At 43.3% G+C, this 25,697-nt stretch overlaps 1 protein-coding gene across 7 annotated transcripts in view; it reads right to left on the bottom strand.

Annotated features, from left to right (window-relative positions):
- Window positions 1–25,697, bottom strand: part of LOC137320765 (organic cation/carnitine transporter 2-like) — an 83,696-nt gene that overhangs the window by 30,300 nt on the left and 27,699 nt on the right. For all 7 annotated transcript variants that reach the window (XM_067982553.1, XM_067982551.1, XM_067982554.1 and 4 more), the window contains exons 2-4: window positions 9,515–9,618; window positions 6,370–6,524; window positions 1,188–1,359 (exon numbers count right to left, since the gene is read on the bottom strand). In XM_067982553.1, coding sequence (XP_067838654.1) covers window positions 1,188–1,359; window positions 6,370–6,524; window positions 9,515–9,618 — 431 coding nt within the window. The remainder of the gene's footprint in view (window positions 1–1,187; window positions 1,360–6,369; window positions 6,525–9,514; window positions 9,619–25,697) is intronic.

Here is a 25,697-nt window from a genome sequence, read left to right as displayed (position 1 = left end):
GCTCACTTGGGGCATAGGGGACGGTGGCAAAAGTGGAGGCAAGCTTTTTCAATTGTGATGGGGGAAGTGCCCAGCAGACTCAAACTCCATCAACAGGCACACTATGCAGTGCTTACGTTGGGACTTACTACTGGTGAAGAGTGGCACGGTGACAGTCTCAGCTTTAAAGGCATGCTCCCCTGTGCGTTTCAATAATGGGAACTACACCAGGAGAACGGGTACATCATTTCTGTTTCCAGGAACACAGGAACAGGAGTAGGTCATTCAGCCCCTCCAGCCTATTCCACCATTCAATTAGATCATGGCTGACCTGTATCTTAATTCCATTTGCCCAGCATGGTTGCATATCCCTTAACACCCATACCTAATAAAAATCATTCAATCTCAGTTTTAACATTTTCAATTGACCTAGCCGCAACAGCTTTTTTTTGGGGGTGGTTGGGGGGGTGGTGAGGAGTTTTCCAGATTTCAACTACCCTTTGTGTGGCGAAGTGCTTCCTGACTTCACCTCTGAAGAGCCGAGCTCTAATTTTAAGGTTATGCCTCCTTGTTCTGGACTCTCCCTCCACAGGAAATAGGATAGATATCTACCCTATCAAATTTGATCATCTTAAACACCTCAATTAGATCACCCCTTAATCTTCAATACTCAAGGGAATACAAGCCTAGTCTATGCAACCTGTCCACGTAATTTAACCCTTTTAGCCCCGGTATCACTGTAGTTTGCTTAAAAAAATTAGCAAACTTGTATATTTGCAAATAATTTGGTTTTCAATTTTATTTAAAAATTGCACCATCTTTAGAAATTGCTTTTGAGGGGGGGTTATTGCTGCAGGGCTAACACTGGCCAAGGTACAGTTACGCATACAGATACTGTTCTGGGACCCAACGTTGCGTGACATTGGACATTGCCTACCCCTTTCGCAGAACTACCTGTAGGAAGTATTGTTTGTAAATATGAATACGTTTATAATGAATTTTGTCATAGAGATAGATTGACAGAGGAATTTTCGATGCATTTTGAAGTGGAAAGTGGTGACCCACCGATGGAATTCAAAAGTATACACTTTATATTGAAATGTAGTGAATAATTTTCCCATATCTACCAACTATAGGCAGACGACAACCTTCCTGTTTTTTTTAACCTTAATTATATAGAACGATTGGTTAATAGGAATGTAACTCACCACCAGAGAGGCATATACAGAATTTGTGGAAGTGACAAAGCTAATAGTAACATCCTCCAATCTCGGATAAAATATGCAAAAATAGGTAGAACAACACTGCCTAATGCAAAAAAAAGGCAGACACCGAGTGTTCCATAAGCAATCCTTACAGTTTTGCCAAGAAGTTCACTTCCTGTTGAAGAAATAGAATATTAATAAAACAAATTTATTGAAAAAAATCTCCACCCTTAATATGATTTTCAATTCAAATAACTTGTCCAGAAGATGAGTACAACAGAATTACTCTTCAAAAGAGGAAAACAAAACACAGCAGGTCCAAGGAGTCAATCCCTGAATATCATTGATAACAGTGTTCTGTGTAAAGCATATATTATTGTATGCTACACTTAAAATCAGCAGGCATCCTCCATGAATTTGAAGATGGACAGACCAGAAATATATCTCATTCAATTCTGGTCTCTACTGAGTTCAGTGATCTGATTTGATCGTAGGGCAGCACCAGCATCAATTCCAAAGACATCAGTACAGATCCTTTCTGCTGCCTCCAATTTTTCCTTTAATGGATGTTTCCTACCATGTTCTACTTTTATATATACAATATCAGACTTTAGATATTAAATATGCATTTCAGGAATAAGTTCTGGAGAATCCCTAGTTTTCATCTGAGTCACAAACTATGCCCCATAGTCCATATCTGGTTCAGGAGCCCTGGCAATCCAGCCCATTAAGCTCAGGCAACTCAAGTGCTTATATTTTTTACTCACTGATTTAGCCTTTTTGAGTTTCATGGGCCTGAAGGCTTGGAAAGGGCTATTCTCAAATTGTCGCCTGACTGGTGGATAGTTCCGCAGCTTGCGGTATATGCATATTGGTTTATTTTAACATTCATTTTTTATACATAGCCTGAGGCTCCATGGTACACTTCAGACTACACTTATATAGAGCACGTACTTCCACTCCACAAAACATATTCTCTGCGGTCATGAATTTTGGATTCATGTTTGTTACAACTTTGTTGCAATGTTGGAACTGAATTGCCAGTTTATTGGCAAAAATAAAAGAGAAATACTGCACCAGGACCACGAGTGGAGCGGGCCGTGCAGGGCAAGATCTTGCTCGAGTGCGACGGCCATGGCTAGTGGGGAGAGCATGAAGAAATCTTACCTGAAGGCATGAAGCAGCTCTGAGTCAATAACTAATGGCCGGGTTGGCAATAGGAGGCTCTCGCACTCTGTGGAGCACTACTTGGGACTGGCGGGAAATGGGGATGAAGGTAGGGAAGCACTCTGCTGACTAACAGTCACACTCTCCCCTTCCTGCACCTGTGCTTTCCTCTGAGGTGGGACTGTACTCTGGAGAAAACCATCCAAATATTCCTCCCCATCCCTTATGTGTCAGACTGTCTCTGACACTAACTTACATTAAGTATAACAAATATACAAATACATCACAAGTGTTAATATTTGTCAACTCAAAATGCTTGCTACTTCAAATGAATAGCAACCAAAGCCACTCAACAACATTAGTCAAACTGCAGGTCCTCGTCCTTTTCTTCTTCAAGTAGGTTGGCTGGTGCATCCTCATGGCGTATTCCATGACCTTCTTGTTCTTTGGTCTCTGAGCTGGAATGACTCAAGGCAGAGACATTTCCTGCAGATGTGGTGATCCGGGACAGTCTGACTGTCCACAAACTTCCATGTATCACAGTCCCAACACATAGCCTGCAGTGCCATTTCTAATTTTTATTTATTTATTTGTTTATTTATGTTAGTAGTAATGTAATTCTAGAACTAATAGAAACACTTACAGGCTAGATTATATTTAGTAGATGGATTTTAGCTTGATTCTAAATTAATTAGTAATTAATTATTCTGAATTATTTAACTATTTATTTATAGTTTATAGTTAAAAATTGTATGCGTATAGTAAATTAAACACTTAGCTTAATTTCCTCAGGTTCCGCCGCTCCTCCTACTGCGCTGACTATGATGTAATTTTGCTGGGACTGTTCCAAATATACATTCATAAACTGGATAACCAATTTAGCCCTTGTCTTGTACTAGATGAGAATTTAATGGATAAGGATGAGCCTCCAGAAAAAAGAAAGTTTCTGAACTTCTATTTGTTAATGATGTCATAACTTAGATTATGACCCTTGCTCTACATTTCATGCATTTAGTTGTAGCTATTTTATACACGGTATTACTTCAAATACTTGAATCAGATCGCTCCTCAATTGCACAAAGTAAAACGAAAAGCACAAATGCTGGAAATCTGAAGTAAAAACAGAAAGTGCTGGAAATGTACAGCAGGTCGATCAGCAACTGAAAGAGAAAGATAGCTAAAGTTTGGGACGTGAAACTGTTTCCCTTCTTCCTTCAGTTGTCTTTTTTCTAATAGCCTGGGCATGTCATAACAGCAAACAACTGAAGAAGCTTTAATGATTAATCCACCATCACTCATATCCATCTCGTGCTCTACCTTCAACATTATGGGGGAAGAACTAACTTCCATGCCATTTGCACCATTATTTCAGCGCAGAATTGGGTCAAGTAACTTTCTTTGGCAGAAAAATGGGACGGAAATCATGTACACTTCTTGTCCGCCCTAAAATCAATCCCCCGGAATTCCCTTGTGCTTTTTGGCCCCTCCTGCAATCTGCCCCCGATTCCCGAGTGATCTTATTTAAATGCATGATAATGAATGCCAGTTTCCTGCTTTTACATTTACAAAGCATACAGATTGAAAATTATACGGCACAGCTGTTGCTATGATCAACTGAGATAGACGGAAGTAAGGAGTTTCTGAGCCTGAAGAGTGTAGAGAGGCTCACTTGCAATTTTTACAGCTGGGAATATTTTTGCAGCAACTATTCTGCCTACACAGAACTGGACTTACACCACCCCTCATCCTCCATTCACAGTGAGGGCTTCTCAGGAGCTGGCATGACATTCTATGGACTCAATCTTTCAGGCACAGGCTCATTTCAGGCAGCAACAGTGAATCTCTAATATCAGCAAGGCTGCAGTAACAGGTCTGCATTCATCAGGTAACTCATGTATTTGGCAGGAGAGTTAGGAACGCATCACATTTGGCATCACAGCAAGGCAGCAACGAGATAGGGCCACCCAGTTTTATGGGGTTTCTGGCTTTCCCAAGGTCCAGAGTGCAATCAATGGCATCCACATTGCTTTACGAGCTCCTACAGAAAACCCCTCAACAGGAAGAGCTTCGACTCCCTGCATGTACAGATTGTGTGTGACAGTATGTAATGGATCAATGCGAGATAGGCTAGAAATTATCACGATGCATACATCTTTTAAAAGTTGGCCCTCCCTGACTTCTTTACGGAAGAGGATCATGTCGATGGATGGCTTATGGGTGACAAAGCCTACCTTCTGCTCCCATGGATAATGACCCACTAAGAGTGGCCCTGAAAAGCAGCAAAGGAGCACTACAATAACGCACATGCCTCATCAGGGTCTTAAAGTGATGCTTTTGCTGCATGGAGCAAAGGCTCGGCGGTATGCTCCAGATCATCTCACGCATAGTTGTAGTTTGCAGTCCCCTTTGCAACTTGACCATATAAAAGGCCTGGACTTTGACACTGCTGGTGAGGCTGCTCTAGCTTTGCTGGAGGTGGAGTTACATGGAGGAGAGCATCACGATAACCTGTAGTCAGACAGCTCCTCAGTGACTGGTGAATCACTGAAGTTTTTTCTTCTGTGGAACACAGTCTACCTATGACACCAGAGCCTCAACTCCTTCCCCCTCACTTTCAAATAAAAGGAGCAGTCCCTCAATCCAGTACCCATTCTAGAACATGTCAACACATCAGCATTCTTTGTCCCTACATGACAGCGCCAATAATCATCACCTGACTGGGTACTGGGTACAGTGGCATAGTAGTAATATTGCTGGAAAAGTAATCCAGAGGCCTGGCCTAATAATCCAGAGAATGTGCACCCTTTCCTCTATCACTCTAAACTCCATGAACAACAAAGCAACGTTTGTTATTACAATAAAGTCCAAAATGAACACAAGCCAACCTACTCTTTCATAACACCATGCTTCCCATGGGCGGCTACACGAGCCATTCTTTCATCTATGCCAGTACTTCTCCTAGGTGTAACCTGAGGGCCAGTATCATGAGAGGTGGTTGGCTACAAAAAGCCCATGGAACGGAGGAGGCCCTCCTCTCCACAGCTTTCTCCAGAGTGCACTGTGACAAGTTAGTTGCGCAGCTGTTACTTTTAGAGGGTGAAGCGTGCAGATGCCAAGGGTGCCCGACTTGCAAAAGGGAGAGAGGCCGGTGTGTTACTCTGTCTGCCCTGGTCAGGTCGCCGAATGTTTTGAAGTCCTGGGGATGACAGAGTTAGCACTCAGTACCAGTGCCGCCTCCCTCCAGATGGCACGAGGGACATTTCTGACAGGTTTCCTGCTATAACCACCATGACATGGTCGAAGAGATGGGTTTTGAGGAGGCCTTTGAAGAGGAGCAGAGTGACAGCAAGACAGAGACTTTGGGAAGAGACGGCTCCAGACTATGAGGTCAAAACAGCTGAACGTTCTGCAACTGAAATGTGGAGCAGGAGGGGGGGAGGGTAGATGACGCAATGTAAAGCAGAATTGGAAGAGCAGAGTGCAGGGCTGCAGAAGGTTGTAGAGATAGGGTGGTGCAAGGGCAAGAATTTTTAATTCAATTCACTGAGGATAGGGAGCCAATAAAGGTTGTTGAGTACTGGATCTTAGGATAGGATGCGAGTGTCTGAGCTTTGGACAAGTTGGAGTTCATGTAGCTGGAGCTTAGCAGGCAACATTGGAGAAGTCAAGCCTAGAGATCAAGACAGAGGTGGATGATATTGCTGGTGTGGAAATAGAGGGTTTTGGCAATGGATAGGGCATGGAATCACCATAGAGTGGAATAAGACACAGAGACTGCACGCTGTTGTGTTCATTCTCAATGAACAGTCAGGGAAAGAAGCCAGGGTTCCTATTTTTTGACAAGAGATTTCATCTTGCTGATGTTCAACCCAGAAACATTGTATCGGCAAGCAATTGGAGGATGCAACGTCTAAAAGGGAGAAATGAATATTAAAACAAAGTGAGAATGAAATAGAATGAAGAGATGCCACAGATTTAGAATATAACTTAAACAGTAATTTTTAAAAACAAAACTTACCTAAAATAAACATTACTATGTATTTTGAAATCTGTACAAAACCAATAATAAAGAACAAGATAGAGAACATCGCCCAGCTCTGAGAGCTCACCAGGATAAGGCTGAAGACTGTTTGCAGCGCCATGGATACAAACAGAATGATTTTTCTCCCATACCTTAAAAACCAAGAAAACAGATCAATTTATACAAACAGTAATCCTTTTTCAAACACTGCATATCACTTATTTTGTGTTTACTTATCAATGTTCAGAATTCATAAATCTGTACAGTATTCAGATCCAGGGTTATAACGTTCCTATTCCTGGAATGAGCTGAGCCAGATATACATCAGTCGCATGGCTCTTCATCTGCGATCTTAAATATAATTGACATGACTTGCATGAATACGTGGCTTCACATACCTGCTGAAAATGCTACCTCAATGATTATGCATGTAAAATTTTTTTTTAATTGTTTCAGGATTTGAGCGATGGTGGCAAGGCTGCATTTATTGCCCATCCCTAGTGAACGAGAAGGTGGTGAGCATCATCCTAGAACATCTGCAGTCCTTGTGCTGGTGTTCTCCAACAACGGGGCTAGGTATGGAATTTCAGGGTTTTGACTCAGTGACAATGAACGAACAGTGGTACGCTTCCAAATAAGCAGCAAGGATGAACTGGCTTGTGATGGACACCATCAAAGATTGAGAGCGCCCTGGCACTCCTAGGCAAAACCAGAATTCAATGTCACTCTAGCTTGGGGAAATCAAATAGGAGCATCTTTACAGCCATGACAGCCTTGCAATGAAGATGGTCTTCACATCAAGGTCTTCGCTCGAGTTTTAAGTAACTTTCACACTTTAGAAAGCTGTATAAAGTCAGAGGTATTGATTATTGGGAAGTATCAACGACATCTAATGCAAATTTTAAAGCCGGAAACATGCAATCATTCAAAAGATCAAGGATATATCATCCAAAATAAAAGCAGCCGCATTTGGGTGAAAATATGGATCAAAGGAAAATGCCACTGATGGCTAAGTTGAAATGGTAAAGGCTTTCCAAAATAGCAAAATTCTTACAAATAAACATATGACTGTGTAGAACATAACTACAGTATGCGCTGATTTACCATGCGAAAAAAACAAACATTTTCTAGTGTCTGTAATCAGCAGCAGAAATGAACAATGCAGTTCAAAATCAAAAGCAAAATACTGCGGATGTTGGAAATCTGAAATAAAGAGAAAATGCTGGAGAAGCTTAGCAAGTGAGGCAGCATCTGTGGAGAAAGAAACAGAGTTAACGTTTCAGGTCGATGACCTTTCGTCAGAACTGGAAGACGTTAAAAGAGTTAAAGTTCAGAATGTGGCCTTAAATATAAATTAAAGGGAGAATAAAAATCACATGTCCAAGAAGGAAGAATTACCCTGGGCACTTCTCTTGTTTTTTTAAAAAAAGAGAAAACGAGTATTTTCGCTTTTTTCCCCCCCCACTAGAGGCATTTACTCTTAGGTTTAGGAGAGATCATTTTCTGCCAGAAATTAATGGGTCAATTAGGTTGTACTCATGTAGAAAATTACACTGTCATTCGTACAAGCTTGGTTCTTTCTAAATTTACCTCTAGTTTTACTTTAGGTCAGCCTTGTCTCAGAGTCAGAAGATCATGTGGGTTAAACCCCAATCCAGAGACTAGAGTACATAATCTAGGCTGACACCTTAGTGCAACACTCCCTCAGTTCTGCTCTATCAGAGGAGCCATCTTTCAGACAAGACATTAAACCGAGATCCCATCTGCCCTCTCGGAAGGATGTAAAAGATCTCATGGTACCATTCGAAGAACAAGGGATTTCTCCTGTTGTCTTGGCCAATATTTATCCCTCAACCAACGTTATCAAAAACATTATTTGGTCATTTATGTCATTGCTGTTTGTGGAACCTTGCTGTGGGCAAAATGATTGGCACATTTCCCTACATTACAACAGTGACAATATTTCGTGGAACAGGAGTCAGCCATTTGGCTTACCAGTCTTGCTCAGCCATTTTATTAACAGTTTTACACCTTTTAATCCCAATTCCCCACTCTTTCACAATATCCGTAAGTATGTTTATTTCCCAAATAAGTTATTACAGCTGGGGGTTTTACCCCTCAACGATTTTGCCTTGTGTTCATGGCTGAAAGTTTCCATAAGCAGAGTCTCCTGTGAAATTAAATCTGCACCCCTGTAAACACTGTGTATAGGTTAGTTTAACTAGGTTAAACAATTTACCTCTAATCAAGGTATATTGATTGCCCCTATCTGTCACTCTGCTGTCAGCCCTCCCACCCATCATTCTCATGCCCGCCACCTCACCTCCCTACTTTTCTGCTTCCCTTCTGCTTAATGCGCAATCCCACCCACTAGCCTGAGGCTAAAGTTATACATCTGTAACGGTGCTATAAATGGAGTACAGTATTATAAAAATAAATTGCCAATTTGACAGCTTGGTGCTGGGAAACCAACAAAGCAAAAGGACAGGTTTGCAGCAGGATGGGCAGCAACCAGTATTGCAAATGGAGGCAGCGTGCAAGCGCAGGTGGCCAGAGGCCCAAGCCGCACCATAGAACTGATGTGGACAGGGCAGTCCATGGGTGGGCAATATCAGTGACAGGTAGAGAGGGCGGACAGACAGTCAGAGGCCTGAGCAGAGGACTTGAGTTCAGAGGCCCCACAAAGACAAGCATGCCAGCCTGGGAGAGGAAGCTGGTCAGATGTGGGAGAATCCCCAAGCTCCTGGAAGTGGAGCAGAGTGAGTACATTTTGAACGAAAAGTTTTAAAGAAAAAAAGAAAAAAGTTAACTGAAGGCAGTGGGAAATAAAAGTTAAAAGTGATACCCAGTACTACCTTTGGTAGAATATACATAATGCATCCCCAGTTCCCTGGGCTATTTCTTTTGCTATCAGGTGAAAGCCATCTGTGTCTGGAGAATGCCTGGTTAAACTAACGCCTATGACATTTCACCTTTCGCTGTTCTGTAGTCTTCCCACTTCTCCCCAACATCACATTCTACTTTTCAACTGTGAAAGCTGAATCACTTCCCTTCCTGATAATAAGAACTAATAGCAGCAGTTAGGCAGATACCAAAAGTACCTTAGTGATGCATTTACTAAAATTAAGAAGTGCAGCTGTACCTGTCTGAAAGTAGTCCCGAGATTAATGAGCCGCACAGCATACCCATGAAAAACACCGACACTGTAAACGGTCCTTTCCAGTTATCATCACAGACAAGGTTCCACTGCAAGAATTACAAAAGTCATTAAAAGCACAATGAACTTTTACTTTTGGTATACAGTGGGTTTGTTTAAAAGTCTACAATTTTTTTTAAAAACTAAGTTTTCTACAAATTATTTATTACAAAAGTTTGTTTATGCTTAGATTATGTACAGAGACAAAATGTGCTGCAAAGTCTTTTGTACTAAACTTCCTGTCACCAAGAAAGTACAATTGTAATCCAGGGAGAAGGAAATGTAAAGCTTTGTTTTCAGGTATTCTTATATCTGTTCTTAGGATGTAGGTGGCAATGGCAAGGCTACATTTATTACCCATCCCTAGTCGTCCTGAGAAAGTGATGGAGGGGCATCTTCTGTAGTAATTATTTTTGGACAGTATGCGAGTAAACCACATAGTGTAGGAATGGAGTCACATGTAGATCAGGCCAAGAAGGGGTGGCATGTTCCTTTTCCTGAAAGACATCAACAACTTGCATTCATGTACCACCTTTAATATAGAAAGACATCCCAAGCTGCTTCACAGAAGTGTAATCAGACAAAAATTAACAGTGAGCCAAAGAAAGAAATACAAGGAAGGCTGATCAAAAGCTTGGTCAAAGAGATAGGTTTTAAGTAAGGTGTTAAAGGTGGAGAGAAAAGTGGAGAAGCAGACAGGTTTTAGGGAGGGAATTACGGAGGATAGAGCCTAAAACGGCTGAAGACATGGCCTTCTATGGTGGGCAAAGGGACTGGGGGTTGCACAGAATTGGAGGGACACAAGGTTCCCAGAAGGTTGTTGGGCTGGAGAAGGTTAGAGGTATAGGAAGGAGTGGGCCATAAAAGGGATTTGAACATGAGGATGAGAATTTTAAAGTGGAGGCGTTGGGCGACTGGAAGCCAATGTAGGTCAGCGAGCACAGAGGTGATCAGTGAGTGGAACTTTGTGCAAGTTAGGATGCAGGCACCACAGTTTTGGATGAGTTGATGTTTATGGAGGGTGGAGGATGGGAGGCTGGCTGGGAAGGCATTGCAATAGTCCTGTCTGGAGGCGACAAAGGCATGGAGTAGGGCAGCAGATGGGGTGAGATAGGGGCGGAGACGGGCGATGGTACGGAGGTGGAAGTATGCAGTCTTGGTGATGGAGCAGATACGAGGTCGGAAGCTCATCTCAGCTCGGGGTCAAATAGGATGCTGTGGTTACGAACAATCTGGTTCAACCTGAGAGGGTAAGCCAGGAAGAAGATGGAATCAGTGGCCAGGGGTATGGAGTTTGGAGAGGAGGAAATAATGGCTCATTCAGGACTGGATGTCCGACAAGCAGTTTGACAACACAAAGGCAGTGGAGAAATCCAGAGAGGTGGTGGAGAGGTAGAGTTGGATATCATCAGCGTAAATATGGAACCATGTCTTCGGATAATATCGCCAAGGGGTAGCATGCACTTGAGGAAGAAGAAGGGGCCAATATATCTTTAGGGATTCCAGAGGCAACGGTGCAGGGGTGGGAAGAGAAGCTTTTGCTCGAGATGCTCTGGCTACCTTTGGACAGGTAAGAGTGGGACTGAGATGGACTACAGAGGTGATGTGTTGGAGGAGCATAATGTGGTCAACCGTGTCAAAGACTGCAGAGAGTCAAGCAGGATGAGAAGGGATATGCAGTACGGACAGTCACAGAGGATATCATTTGTGGCTTTGATTAAGGTTGTTTCAGTGCTGTGGCAGGGGTGGAAATGTGATTGAAGAGATTCAAATATGGAGTTGAGGGAAAGATGGGCACAGACCGGGGAAGCCAGAACACATTCAAGGGCTTGAGAGGAAAGGGAGGTTGGAGATGGGGGCGATAGTTTGCAAGGACAGTGGGGTCAAGAGTGTTTTTTTTTTATGATAGCGGTTTTGAATAGAAGAGGGAACCATTTACAATGCTAACATGGGGGCGATAGTTTGCAAGGACAGTGGGGTCAAAATTTTTTTTTTTTTGATGATAGCGGTTTTGAATAGAAGAGGGAACCATTTACAATGCTAACATGGGGTCAGGAGAGCAGGAGGTGGGTAGGTGGTCTCGAGGACAAGATGAGCTAAGTCAGTCAGCTGGGTTTTAAAAGAAAGACAAAAAGAAAAAGAAAAAAGAAAGCAAGAATAGTATATCAAAAGCAAAATGCTGCGGATGCTGGAAATCTGAAATAAAAACAGAAAATGCTAGAAATACTCAGCAGGTCAGGCAGCATCTGTGGAGAAAGAAACAGAGTTAACATTTCAGGTCAATGACCTTTCGTCAGAACTGGAAAAGTTGAAGATTAAACAGTTTTTAAGCAAGTAGAGAGTCAGGGAAAAGATGGGGCGGGGGGAAGGAAGGGGAGGGGAGGAAAGAACAAAAGGGAAGGTCTCTGATAGGGTGGAGGGCAGTCTGCATTTCACGTGTTACTATGTTCCCATTTGGTTGGATTAAAGTTTCATTTCCTCCTTTACTATTGCCATCCTCGTCATCTAGCCCCCAGGGGCGGCCTACTTCTGTTTTTTCTCGAATTGAAGACTTATCCAGTATTGTGGGCATCACTGATGTGTCACTCCCATAGTTGAGGATACTGCTCTGACTGATAACTGAGGAATCAACCATGGCTTTCCTTGGAGTCTGTTTGCTTGCACTTCTGTGTTTCGCGCTTCTGGATGAAGATTCTTTATAGGACCAGACACTTCCCGTGAAAGAGTGATTGCTGCCAACGCTCTCGTTGTGCACACTTTCTGTTGAATAATATTCATCACTGACAGGACATTACCTGCATGGAGACATTCTTGGTGAATCATATATACAGGACACAACTGATGCGTTCTTTCAAAATCCACTGTGTCTGTAGATTAGCTGGAACTGAGTGCATCGGTGTATCCAGTGTTCTCTGGCACATATTGAGGAGGACTGTATGTGTGTAGTCAAGAAAAATCCATGCTCAAACTGTGACACATATAACCAAGGTTGGAAAGGAAGATATAACTAAAAACTATTAACGGAGCAAAAGTAAATATTTAGAAATGAGCACGACTTAAATGCAACAACACTTTGAATAACATTTTAAAACAAGGCATGGGCTGCTAATCATTGAATTGTGAAAAGGTTTTACACACTATAATAAGGTTAACACTGACTGATTGCTGTCAGTGACATATTTGACAAAGTTTCAAATAGCCGTAGCACGTGTGGGGGTGGGGAGCTGCCGGGATTCAGTCCAAACTCAGCGGCTTCCACGGGCCTCCCTTCCCGTTTATAGGGCGAAGGGGACAGGAATCTGTTACTGGGAGTGACGCCGCACGTCCAGCCTCACACCTCGAGCCTATTGAAAGCCACGGCCCTGCTCTGTGCGGTTGCGCCATTCCCAAGGTCTAGTAACCCCCCCAACCCCGGCAGGAAGACAGCGGGGTGGAGCGGGACCCGCTGACCCGGAGTGCCACTCCGCCTTGATAACTCCCACCTCCTAGATCGGGGAAGGGCAGGAGTGATTAAATGATAAAAGGGATGATGGTGCAAGACAAGAAGGGTGGTAACGGGACATGTAAAGAAACAAAAGATGGGTCTAGAGTAGCTGTAAATGGTAACAGCAGAACCATTACCAGCACCTGCTGTCCAAAAAAAAAATGGGACCAGTGGTTATGATCTGAAGTTATTGAAATGAAGAGAGAGTCCGGAACGTTGTAAAGTGCCTAAACGAAAGGTGAGGGTGCTGTTCCTCGAGCTTATGTTGAGCTTCATTAGAACAGAGTAAGAGGCCGAGGACAGAGAGGTCAGAGTGGGAGTGGGACAGAGAATTAAAATGACAAACGACCGGCAGGTCAGGGTCATGCTTCCAGATTGAGCAAAGGTGTTCAGCAAAGCGATCACCAATCTGCCATTGGTCTCCCAAATGTAGAGGAGACCGCTCTGCATTTATATAGCGTCTTTTACGACCTCAGCACATCCCAAAGCACATTACAGCCGATGTACACTTTTGAAGTGTAGTCGCTGTCGTAATGTAGGAAATTTGGTAGCCAATTTGCGCACAGCAAGTTACCACAAAACATCAGTTAAATATTGGCCACATCATCCGTTTTAGTTGCTGGTTGAGAGATAAGTGTTGGCAGGATATCGGGTGAACTCGCCCTCTCTTCCTCAAATAGTGCCATGAGATCATTTACATTCACCTGAGAGGCAGAGAGGATCTCAGTTTAATGTATCATCCGAAAGATGTCACCTCTGACAGTGCAGCACACCTTCAGTACTGTATTGAAGTGTCAGCCTAGATTATGTGCTCAAGTCTCTAGAGTGGGACTTGAACCCACGACCTTCTGACTCAGAGGCAAGAGTGCTACCACTGAGCCAAGGCCGACAATCCAGTAATCCAGCTGTTTTCATGATCATTTTTCCTGGTGCCAGCATACAAATTACTAGATTTATTGAGTACAATTACCTGAGGAAGGAGGAAGCCTCCGAAAGCTTGTAGATTTCAAATAAAAATCGTTGGACTATAACTTGGTGTTGTAAAATTGTAAAATTGTTTACAATTGTCAACCCCAGTCCATCACCGGCATCTCCACATCATAGATTTATTGAATTCAAGTTCACAATTTAACTCTGGTGCATAACTACTACACCTGATTTGTTTACAACTTACTGGTGCATTTAGAGAGTAATGAGTGATTTATTCACAGAGGGTTGCAATATGCTTCAAAATGTAAATATATGGTACAGCAGCACATGTCTCAAAGAGAAATCTTTACTCTCTGTCCTTCAATTGTACGTGAAAGACACATGCATTAAAAGAAATAAACATTTTTTTCCACCAAAGAAGGTGATCGTTATACCAGATCTCAACATTAATAGGACAGTCACTTTGTTAGTCAGAATCAGACTGAGTAAAGTAAATATGGCTTATTTGAAATTAAACACAATGAAGTAACAAATATTTCTTCAGTCACACAGGCTACATCAACTACAATATTCATTTTTAAGCATAAGAAGCAGCATTACATTTGGCAGGTAGGATTGATCACACTGGTCAATGACCAATTTCCTTGCAAAGTTTTACTCATCACAAAGCTTGGTAACATAACTGTGGACATTCTGCATGTGATATTAGCATACAAACACTTAACATGCTTGGTATTATTTTGTTTCCCTTTTTAAGGGAGACATTTATCAGTTTTCTGTTTTAAATTGAATTTTTGTCCCATTAGATGCTTGCATCTTCTAGGTGTCTTTTGACAGCAGCAGTTAACAAGTCTAAAATGGACCACAAGTGCTTTATCGGAAACCCAAATTGCTGCTCGGAGACAAACGTGTCTGACTCACAGAATGCTATTTGAGCTATGACACCGGTTACATAATGTAACGGGGCAGACAAATTGTAATTTCCAATCACGGTTAGGAAAATAAACAGGCAGTCATGTGGGGAAGCCAGTTTTTGCCTACTGTTATCCCACAGTATAACAAGCTGTTAAGAATGTAATTTTGCTTGATGGGGCGTGAACATTTATCTAATAGCGATCATAAAATGATCAAGTTCAACGTCGCGTTTGAAAGGGAGAAACCCGTAACAGCTACTGAGAGTCTAAATTTAAGTAAGGCCGACTTCAACGGGATGAGACAGAGACTGTCCACTGTAAACTGGGCAAATCTGTTAATGGGTAAAACAAAAGGAGATCAGTGGGAGGTGTTCAAAAAAGAATTTAACATGATACAGAATCAGTTTATAACCGTAGGGGGAAAGGGCTCTACTTGCCAAAAAAAAAACAGCCATGGCTGACAAAAGAGGGGCAACATAAAACTAAAAGAAAAAGTAAAAGCAAACAAAAATGCAAAAAAAAAGCACAGATCCCGGCGACTGGGAGAGATACATAGAACAGCAACGGGTGACAAAATAGATAGTAAGAGCTACAAAAAGGGAGTATGGAAAGAAACTTGCAAGTGATATCAAAATCAACACAATTTTTTGTTACAATTATATTAGGAAAAAAAGAGGGTGGTCAAGAGCAATGTGGGACCCTTAAAAACTGATAATGGAGATATTGTAAATGAAAATAAGGAAATGGCGGACATGTTAAATAACTATTTTGCATCAGTATTTTACAGTAGAGGACGGGGATTGCATGCTGGACACCCCAAGGAACTAATTTTGAATCAGGGACAGGGACTCACTGTAGTTAAGATAAGCAAATTAACAGTAATGAAGAAAATAATGGCACTAAAAAGTGACATCCCCAGGACCAGATGGTTTCCATCCCAGTGTTTTAAAGGAAGTAGGTGAGAACATTGCAGAGGCCCTAACTATAATCTTTCAAAGTTCTCTTGATTCAGGAACCGTTCCTTTAGAATGAAAAATGGAAAATGGAAAAGGCACTCTGCTATTTAAGAAAGGTGAGAGGGGGAAACCAGGGAATTATAGGCCAGTTAGCCTAACATCTGTTGTTGGGAAATTACTAGAGTCTATAGAGTGACTGAACACCTTGAAAATATTAAGCTGATCATAGAGAGCCAGCATGGATTTGTAAAGGGCAGGTCATGCCTGACGAAGCTGATATGAATTTTTGAAGAGATGACTATAGTAATGGACAGGGGAATATCAATGGATGTTGTTTATCTGGACTTCCAGAAGGCATTTGATAAAGGCCCTCATAAGAGACTGTTAGCTAAAGTTGAAGCTCATGGAATTGAGGGCAAATTATTGACCCGGTCAGGAAATTGGCTGAGCGGCAGGAGACAGCGAGTCGGGATATTAGGCAGGTACTCAAATTGGCAGGATGTGACTAGTTGTGTCCCACAGGGATCTGTGTTGGGGCCTTAACCATTCATTAACGACTTAGACAACGGGATAGAGAGCCACATACACAAGTTTGCCGATGGCACAAAGATAGGCAGCATTGTAAGCAGTGTAGATGGAAGCATAAAATTACAGACAGATATTAATAGATTAAGTGAATGGGCAAAACTGTGGCAAATGGAATTCAATGTAGGCAAGTGTGAGGTCATCTACTTTGTATCAAAAAGGGATAGATCAGAGTGCTTTCTAAATGGTGAAAAATGTTCATCGTGCCACCAGAAGAACGGTAGGAGAACGGTGGTAGCCCACTATAATTTCAAGGTCCCTTGCCCCTTCTCCACTCTCAGCTGCAGCCCTGAGTGCCCATTGCCTTTTCCATAGGAAAAGGAGCCATTTAGCCCCTCAAGCCTGTTCCGCCATTCAATTAGATTATGGCTGATCTGTAATCTCAACTCCAATTACCCATCTTGGTTCCATAATCCCTTAATACCCTTGCCCAACAAAAATCTATCAATCTCACTTTTGACATTTTCAATTGACCCCCAAAAAGCTGTTGGGATTGGGGAAGAGAGTTCCAAATTTCCACTACCCTTTGTGTGAAGAAGTACTTCCTGACATCACCCCTGAACAGCTGTGGAAGTGCATGACGGGATACTTGACCATATTAACTCTTTATTAACTCACTTAACTCACATAATAGGTTTAGCTACAGCACACATAGAAGCACAATTGTGTAATTACGTTTGAGCCTTGGTATGTTGATAATTAAGCCTAGCACAGCCTGGCCTCCCTTGAGATAAGGATGTAGCTGACTACAGAATATAATAAGAATAGAGTTAGTGAACGGCCATGTAGCCTTGAGACTGGCTCCAGCCATACTGATAACAAGGAACAGGAATGTAGAGAGAAAAGAGATTGACATCTGCTCAGGCCAACGTGCAAGTTAACAAGATGGCTATGGATGTTCGGGGGCAGGCTCACTACTTGATTGACCAACTACCTGAGCCAATAAAGAATGTACGTGTACGCCCATATTCTGTAACAGGTGGGCGTTGTCTACTGAATTGTATAACCATGAGCTGTTTCATTGACTCGGCGAAGTTGTACCCTCAACCATTGTTTGAAGTGCTCTTCCACTTGTATACAAGTTGGGGTTTAATAAAGTTTCTCTTTGTACTATTTGTTTGGGTGTTAATGCATTTGTATAGTGTTAAGTTTCGACACAGCCTAGCTCCAATTTTAAGGTTATGTCGCTTTGCTCTTACACAGAATGTACAGCAAAGAAACAGGCCATTCGGCCTAACAGGTCCATGCCGGTGTTTATGCTCCACACGAGCTTCCACCCTCCCTCCTTCATCTACCCCTATCAGCATATCCTTCTATTCCTTTCTCCCTCATGTGTTTATCTAGCTTCCCCTTAAATGCATCTATGCTAGTCGCCTCAACTACTGCATGTGGTAGAGAGTTCGCATTCTAACCACTCTCTGGATAAAGAAGTTTCTCCTGAAATCCCCATAGGATTTATTGGTAACTAACCTATTTGCCGCTAGTTCTGGTCTCCCCCACAAGTGGAAACTCCACGTCTACCCTATCAAACCCTTTCATAATCTTAAAGACCTCTATTTTCAGAGAAAAGACCCCCAGCCTGCTCAATCTTTCCTGATAAATATAACTCTCAGTTCTGACATCATCCTAGTAAATCTTTTTTGCACCTCCTCCAGTGCCTCTACATCCTTTTTATAACATGGAGACCAGAACTGTTCACTGGACTCTCCTACCAGAGGAAACAGTTTCTCTCTATTTACCCTATCAACTCCTTTAATCATGTTAAACACCTCAATCTTCTATACTCGAGGGAATACAAGCCTGGTCTATGCAACATAGTCTTTCCTATTGTAATGATTTTGGATCTTGGGTCAGACCCCATTTTACTCTTTTGAACAACTGGACGATTCAACGTAAAAGGGTTAACTAGTCCCTTTAAGGATTTGGACATTCACTTGCACAGTACATTTGAAAGCAAGGGTTAACTCCCCCTTGACATTACCTTTGGACATTTGGACAGTAGAAATGCACAACTGCAAAGTGCAGTCAGTTTAAACTGGACACTTGGACATCAATTTAAACTGCAAAAGCAGCAAAGTACAGAAACATCAACAAGCTGCAGTTTTCAATAACAACTGATAAGTACAAAAGACAGAAGCTTTCGTCACCTTCCAGAAGCTTCTCGATGCTCACAACAAATGCAAAGGACAAACAACTGATAAGGCACCTAGCTTCACATGGAGAAGACGATACAATGGATTTGCATGGTTCTTGAGTGGTCCAGCCATCCATCTTAATGCTATGATGGGTGGGTGGCCAAACTGAGCCTTCTCGTAACTTAGAGCACACCCTATCAGAAAAAAAAAACATATAAAGATAGGACATCGTAGAAGCTTCAACAGTCAACAGTTGCAGGTGCAACAGTTGAACAATTACTGCGGTATGAGATCCTCCAAGAACAAGCATTTCGATACTTTGCTTCTGAACTTTGACAAACGGACCGTACTTTTGAACTTTGACAAAAAGCCTTTGCTTTCGAACTTTGACAAAAAGACAAACCTTGATGAAAAGACACAGAACTTCGATACTTTACTAATGAACTGGAACGAAGGGGCAAACAACCCCGACGCATCATTCAACACATCACCTGTTACCATAGCCATCGACAACCTTTATCTAGACCTAGACAGCTGCTGTGATGCCTTATAAAGATTGTATGCGCTACTTGCTCACTTTGCTTCAAGTTTGCTTATGTTCTCCTTTTTAAATCATTAAATAAAGTACGTTGCGATCCCCCACTTGTATTATCGGGTTGAGTAATCCACGTATTGATTGAGTTGCTTCATGCAATGTGCTCTTTTTGACTCATTAAATAATCATTTTGATTAACGAAACTACCATGTCAGGGTGGCTTTCTTTGTCTGAACTATTGTCCAGGTCCATGAATCTCTGGGAAAGGCCCAAATCTCCCTACAGTGGCTCCCAAACAGGGACCCTGACATACTTCAACAAAGAAAGTGTACCAGTGCATGCGAAATTACCCCGCAGAACAAAGGCTAAAATCCTTGTCCAATGTCCAGTGAGGTATAGGAGGGTATAACAGACAGAATAAAGAATGAATACTGTGTCCAACGCTTAGACAGGAACGGGTTTTCTGGGTAGAAGTGGGTGGACTATATAGTGGAGCCATGCTTAGACAGAAACAGGGTTTTCTGGGCAGGAACGGGTGCATGGTATAAACAGAGAAAGGCTTTGGAGGGTTGTAATAGAAATTATTCTGCAGGTTAGGTAAGTCGGGTGGAATATAAAATGGAAGCAGCAGTTCAAAAATACATAACAAAAAAGTTGCCAAAAAGTGAGGAATGTTCCTGGTTGAGGACCATCAGGTAGACAGACCCCTTCAAAGCATACGAGGATATTAGCAGGGAGGCCGAAATTAAATAAAAAGGCTAAAGTCGTATGGGTCCTAGCCTTCAGTAAACAAAAGAGCGATGAGAAGCACAAGGCAGGGTTGGAAGCAGAAGTATTTCATCTAAAGCAGGACTTATAAGAGGTAACAGCACAGCTGGGGAGCGCTACAACATAAAAGGCAGGTTTAGGCACAGAAATATCCGAACTGAAGCGCATATTGGAAGAGGCAGCAGAACAGTTAGAAAAGACACTTGATAATGCGAAACGGGAGGGACAAAGCAATGGATCACGCGTCCAAACCCTACAAGGCTACGTAGAGTACTTTCAGACCCAGGCAGTGGTGAAAGAAACTGAATTGGGTCGTATACAGGAAACTCAAAATGCGATGTTACATCACTTGCAGAAAATAGTTATGGAACAAGATGATCTCAAGGCAGCCACACAAGTACAAATAAGCGCCAATAAAGAAATTCATACGGGAGCAGAAATCTCTTATTCTCATTGTAGAAGATAGCTGAATTAGAAAAAGACCTGCAAGTAAAACAAGGAATTATCTGCACCATGAAGGGAGATGATTGAGATAGTGATTTAGACAACCAGGGTTGGAGCAAGTTAAAGAAAGATCAGTCATGGGACAAGCACCCCCCCCCCCCCCCGCCCACCAACGGTACCAGTGGCCCCTCCAAATGGCACCTATGGAACAGGTTAAGTACAATGTAGATGCCCAAGGTCTAAGGGGAGCTGTGGCCAGCAGATTCACTGTGCCCCATACCCCACAGCAGCTACAGGAAATATCCAAACAGATTCCCAAATTTGAAGGAAAGGGAGATGTGGTAAAACATTTCACAGACATAAAACAAGTTGCTGAGGTTAGTGGGATGGACGAAGCTGATAAGGGCCACTTGTTGCCGTACACCCTGGGGTCAACAGAATATATTTTTTTATTCGTTCATGGGATGTGGGCGTCGCTGGCGAGGCCAGCATTTATTGCCCATCCCTAATTGCCCTCGAGAAGGTGGTGGTGAGCCGCTTTCTTGAACCGCTGCAGTCCATGTGGTGAAGGTTCTCCCACAGTGCTGTTAGGGAGACCAGAATTTTGACCCAGCGATGAAGGAACGATGATATATTTCCAAGTTGGGATGGTGTGTGACTTGGAGGGGAACGTGCAGGTGGTGTTATTCCCATGTGCCTGCTACCCTTTTCCTTCTAGGTGTAGAGGTCGTGGGTTTGGGAGGTGCTGTCGAAGAAGCCTTGGCAAGTTGCTGCAGTGCATCCTGTGGATGGTACACGCTGCAGCCAAAGTGCACCGGTGGTGAAGGGAGTGAATGTTTAGGGCCAATCAAGTGAGCTGCTTTGTCCTGGATGGTGTCGAGCTTCTTGAGTGTTGTTAGAGCTGCACTCATCCAGGCAAGTGGAGAGTATTCCATCACACTCCTGACTTGTGCCTTGTAGATGGTGGAAAGGCTTTGGGGAGTCACTCGCCTCAAAATACCCAGCCTCTGACCTGCTCTTGTAGCCACAGTATTTATATGGCTGGTCCAATTAAGTTTCTGGTCAATGGTGACCCCCAGGATGTTGATGGTGGGGGATTCGGCGAGGGGAGGTGGTTAGATTCTCTCTTTTTGGAGATGGTCATTGCCTGGCACGAATGTTACTTGCCACTTATCAGCCCAAGCCTGGATGTTGTCCAGGTCTTCCTGCATGCAGGCATGGACTGCTTCATTATCTGAGGGGTTGCAAATGGAACCAAACACTGTGCAATCATCAGCGAACATCCCCATTTCTGACCTTATGATGGAGGGAAGGTCATTGATGAAGCAGCTGAAGATGGTTGGGCCTAGGACACTGCCCTGAGGAACTCCTGCAGCAATGTCCTGGGGCTGAGATGATTGGCCTCCAACAACCACTACCGGCGCTTCCTCAGATAGAAAACAAGGGAGAGGATCCTGGGCACAAACTCAAGTGTCCGTGCTCACTGCCATTGGCTTTAACGGGGGGATCCCAGCGAAGTATTGACCAAGTGTAAGCAAGAACCCAATGTGCATCCCGAGGTATCTGCCAATACTATGTTAGGGTCTATGGGCCAGGACTAGATCGAGCTGCCCCAGCAGGCTGTCCCACTGAGGCTAAGTGGCTGAGGACTTTGATTAGTCATGCACAACCATACCTGCAAGTGATGATGTGGAGATGCCGGTGATGGACTGGGGTGGACAAATGTCACCTGACGAAGGAGGAAAGCTCCAAAAGCTTGTGATTTCAAATAAAGCTGTTGGACTATAACCTGGTGTTGTACGACTCCTTACATTTACCTGCAAGCGGCATGGGCAGATTTTGACCCAGAAAATGAAGCCCAGACTGACCCTATAGTTCAGAGACGGATGGTACTGAGACGGGAGAACAGAAATGTGGCAGATAAACCAAAACAACCAGTATATACCACGCAAACTCCAGCATGGAAAAATTAGGATCCTCAAAGAGAGGGACCCAGAATAAATCCCTGGGCTGACACGCAATGTTACAATTGTAGGTTAATGGGACATTGTGCCAGACTTTGTAAAGTACCCCCTCGCCGGAACCCTGCCCACAAGGGAAGCAGAACCCAGGGGAAGAAAAACCAGCCAAGCTGTCTCCTAGTTTGGGAGACACAGAACACTGTATTATCACTGCATTAAAATGGGCTGTTATAACCTACCGCCCCTCCTGCTGCAGTACAAGGGGTACCCAACGCTCCTCCTATGTGTGCAATCGATCAACAGGGGGCTCTCCAGCTGTTAATTTGCCGCCCCCCCCCCACCCCAATGACAGGGACAGGCCTCTACTGAATATTTGTGCCCGTTACGGTATGACTTACATGGACGACCATGTGTAACTGCTGAGGTTAGAGGCCACGCGGCATTTATTTGGTTAACACGGGGGTGAACAGAATTGTCATATCTGTACGAGAACCGAGGGAACCTCCGATTCCCTCTGGGGCATCCTTTAAATTAAGTGGTATTACAGGGAACTCCCAGGTGGGTATTGAATCCCAGCCAATTCCTATCAAAATAGGATCTGATGAGGGTACTTGGGTATGCAAAGCAATGAGCCTAGCACTGAGGACAGAGAGTGTTAGGGGCGGATATATTAATGGAAAGGGGCCTCATTGTAGATCTCACTAATAGCACCCTGTGGCAGGACATGGATATGGAGGAACCGATAGTAATTCCAGAGTATGGAGAAATGTGTGCGATCACTGAAATGAGAGGGTATGATTTAGGTGAAATATTCCATAATTTATGCCCTGAGCTACAGCAGGTAGTAAAAGAAAACGAGGCATCGTTTGCCAAACATAAGCATGATTGTAGTGGAGTGAAAGGAGCGGTGGACATACAGGGACCTGACCTACCCCATCCATTGAAACAGTATTGTTTCCCTTGGGAAGCAAACGAGAACATTAGAAAGACAATAAACCCGCTCCTCCAGCAAGCCCAATAGTGACTGGAACAAATTCATCTATTTGGCCTATTAAGAAAGCAGATGGCTCCTGGCGACTGACTATCGCTTACCGACAGTCAAATAAGGCAACGCCCTCACGCACCCCAACAGTGGCATCGGCGCCAGAGGTATTAACAAAACCGGCACCAAAATCCACTGTTGTTCAGAGAGTGTTGGACATATCAAACGGCTTTTGGTCAGTGCCCCTTAATCCTGAACACCAGGAGAAGTTTCCCTTTACTTTCCAGGACCAATAGTATACCTGGACTTGTTTACCTCAAGGGTTTCACAATTTCCCCTCCATCAGCTAATGGCAAAAGCCAGTTCAGCCAACCTGACTGTTTAATACAGTATGTGGATGATTTATTGTTGCATACCCCAGACATGGGAAGTCATGCAATATTGCTAAACGAACTGTTACACTTGTTAACCAGAGAAGGGTTAAAAGTTAATCCAAAGAAGGCACAGATAGCATGGGATAAGGTCACTTTTCTAGGAGTAAACATTAACAAAAATGGGAGGGAGATGGACGAAATGAAAATAAAAACCATGCAAGACCTACCCATACCAACCTCGGTTAAGACGGTACAATCACTCTTAGGATTGGTGGGGTACTACTGGAATTTTATAGACAATTTTGCCACATTTAGTGCACCCCTCTATGCTTTACTAAAAAAGGATACTAGTTGGGAATGGGCTATCGCCTTCACGGAGGCAGTTAAAAAGTTAAAGGAAGCTTTACAAAAGGCCCCCATCCTAATCCCAGCTGACTCAGAAAAGCCCTTCTACCTAGAAACGGCAGCCGGTGAATATGCTATATCAGCAGTCCTAACTCAAAAGACCCATGACAAACAGAGACCCAGTCGCTTATGCGTCCTGGTCCTTAGGCCAGCAGAAGTAAATTATTCCGCATGTGAAAAACACTTGCTTGCAACCTTTTGGGCCATTAAGCATTTTTCTTACATTGTGGGATTAGCACCGATACATCTCTTAACCAATCACACTCCAACGGAGTTGTTGTTAGACGGAAGATTAAAGGATGGGTCCATGTCTAACGTCCACCTAGTCCGGTGAACCCTGTTATTGCAGGGCAGAGATATTAAGATCCACCACATCCCAGGTCCGCCTCACTTGGCAGGAAATCTGATGTATCAAGGAGAAAAACATCAATGTCAGGCGACCAACCAAAACCACCACGAAAGGTCCAATAAAAGCAAGAGTGTTGCCCGACACACGCGATATATATGTAGACGGATCCAGTAGAGAACGGACAAAGGAAGAGGAATATATGAAATGGGCAAACAAGTAGAATTAGCTATTAAACTGCCTGAACATATGTCTGCGCAAGCAGCCGAATTGGCAGCTGTTGCCTATGCGGTCACACATCCAATTGAGCTCCCAACTCTCTTTACCATATACTCAGACTCCATGTACGTGTGTAACTCTCTGACGGAATACCTTCCGATCTGGGAAAAGAGAGGCTTTGCATCAGCCTCCACCCCCGTTTTGAAAGCGATTTTCAATAGAGCACAGGAAGTAACTGAACAAATAGCGATGTATAAAGTCAAAGCACATACTAAGAAAGAGCCTCTATAGGAGGGAAATCAGAATGCAGACGAATTGGCTAAGAAAGGAGGAGAGGAGGGAACGGATTGGGATCCGGTAGAAATGTTTCCTCCAATGGAAACCAATCAGCCTGAGAAATTGCCCGACCCAATCGATCTGAAACAATTACAAAAAGACAATCCTGAAATAAAGGCAGTCTTGGTGATGCTAGAAAAAAAAAAGCCCAAGGAGAGAATACGTTCATCAGCCCAAATTAAAAAGGTGAAAGATGGGATCCTGCTATACGGTCAAAAGTGGGTGGTACCACAGAATGAGCGCAATGCTTTTCTTTACCAAGACTATGACGCACCCATGTCTGGATACCCCAGTCCACGGGGAACGTTAGAGAGGCTCCAGCAAGTAACATGGAGGCCAGGAATGAAAGACCAGGTGGATCATTATTGTCAAAACTGTTTAATTTGTGTACAACACAACCCGGATGCCAATACCAAAATGGCACTGTTGCACCACACTCGGCCGACCGCCGGCCCTTGGACCGATCTACAGACAGATTATATTGGGCCCTTTCCCCCTTCCTCTCGAAGTAAATCGGTATGTATTGGTGGGAGTAAACACATTCTCGAAGTGGGTAGAAGCCTTTCCAACCCCCAGTGCAACAGCACAGGCCACTGCTAAAATATTGGTGAACCACATAGTCACCAGATGGGGACTCCCAAAGTCCATCGATTCAGACCAAGGTAGTCATTTTACAGGGAGGGTAAACTGCTATGCAACTGCCAGAAATCAAAACACAATTCCATAATCCTACCTCATCAGGCATTGCGGAGAGA

This window comes from Heptranchias perlo, chromosome 4 (genome assembly GCF_035084215.1).
Source record: "Heptranchias perlo isolate sHepPer1 chromosome 4, sHepPer1.hap1, whole genome shotgun sequence".
NCBI lineage: Eukaryota > Metazoa > Chordata > Chondrichthyes > Hexanchiformes > Hexanchidae > Heptranchias > Heptranchias perlo.
The sequence above is the reverse complement of the archived record's forward strand: the minus strand, read 5'-3'. Positions and strand labels throughout refer to the sequence as shown.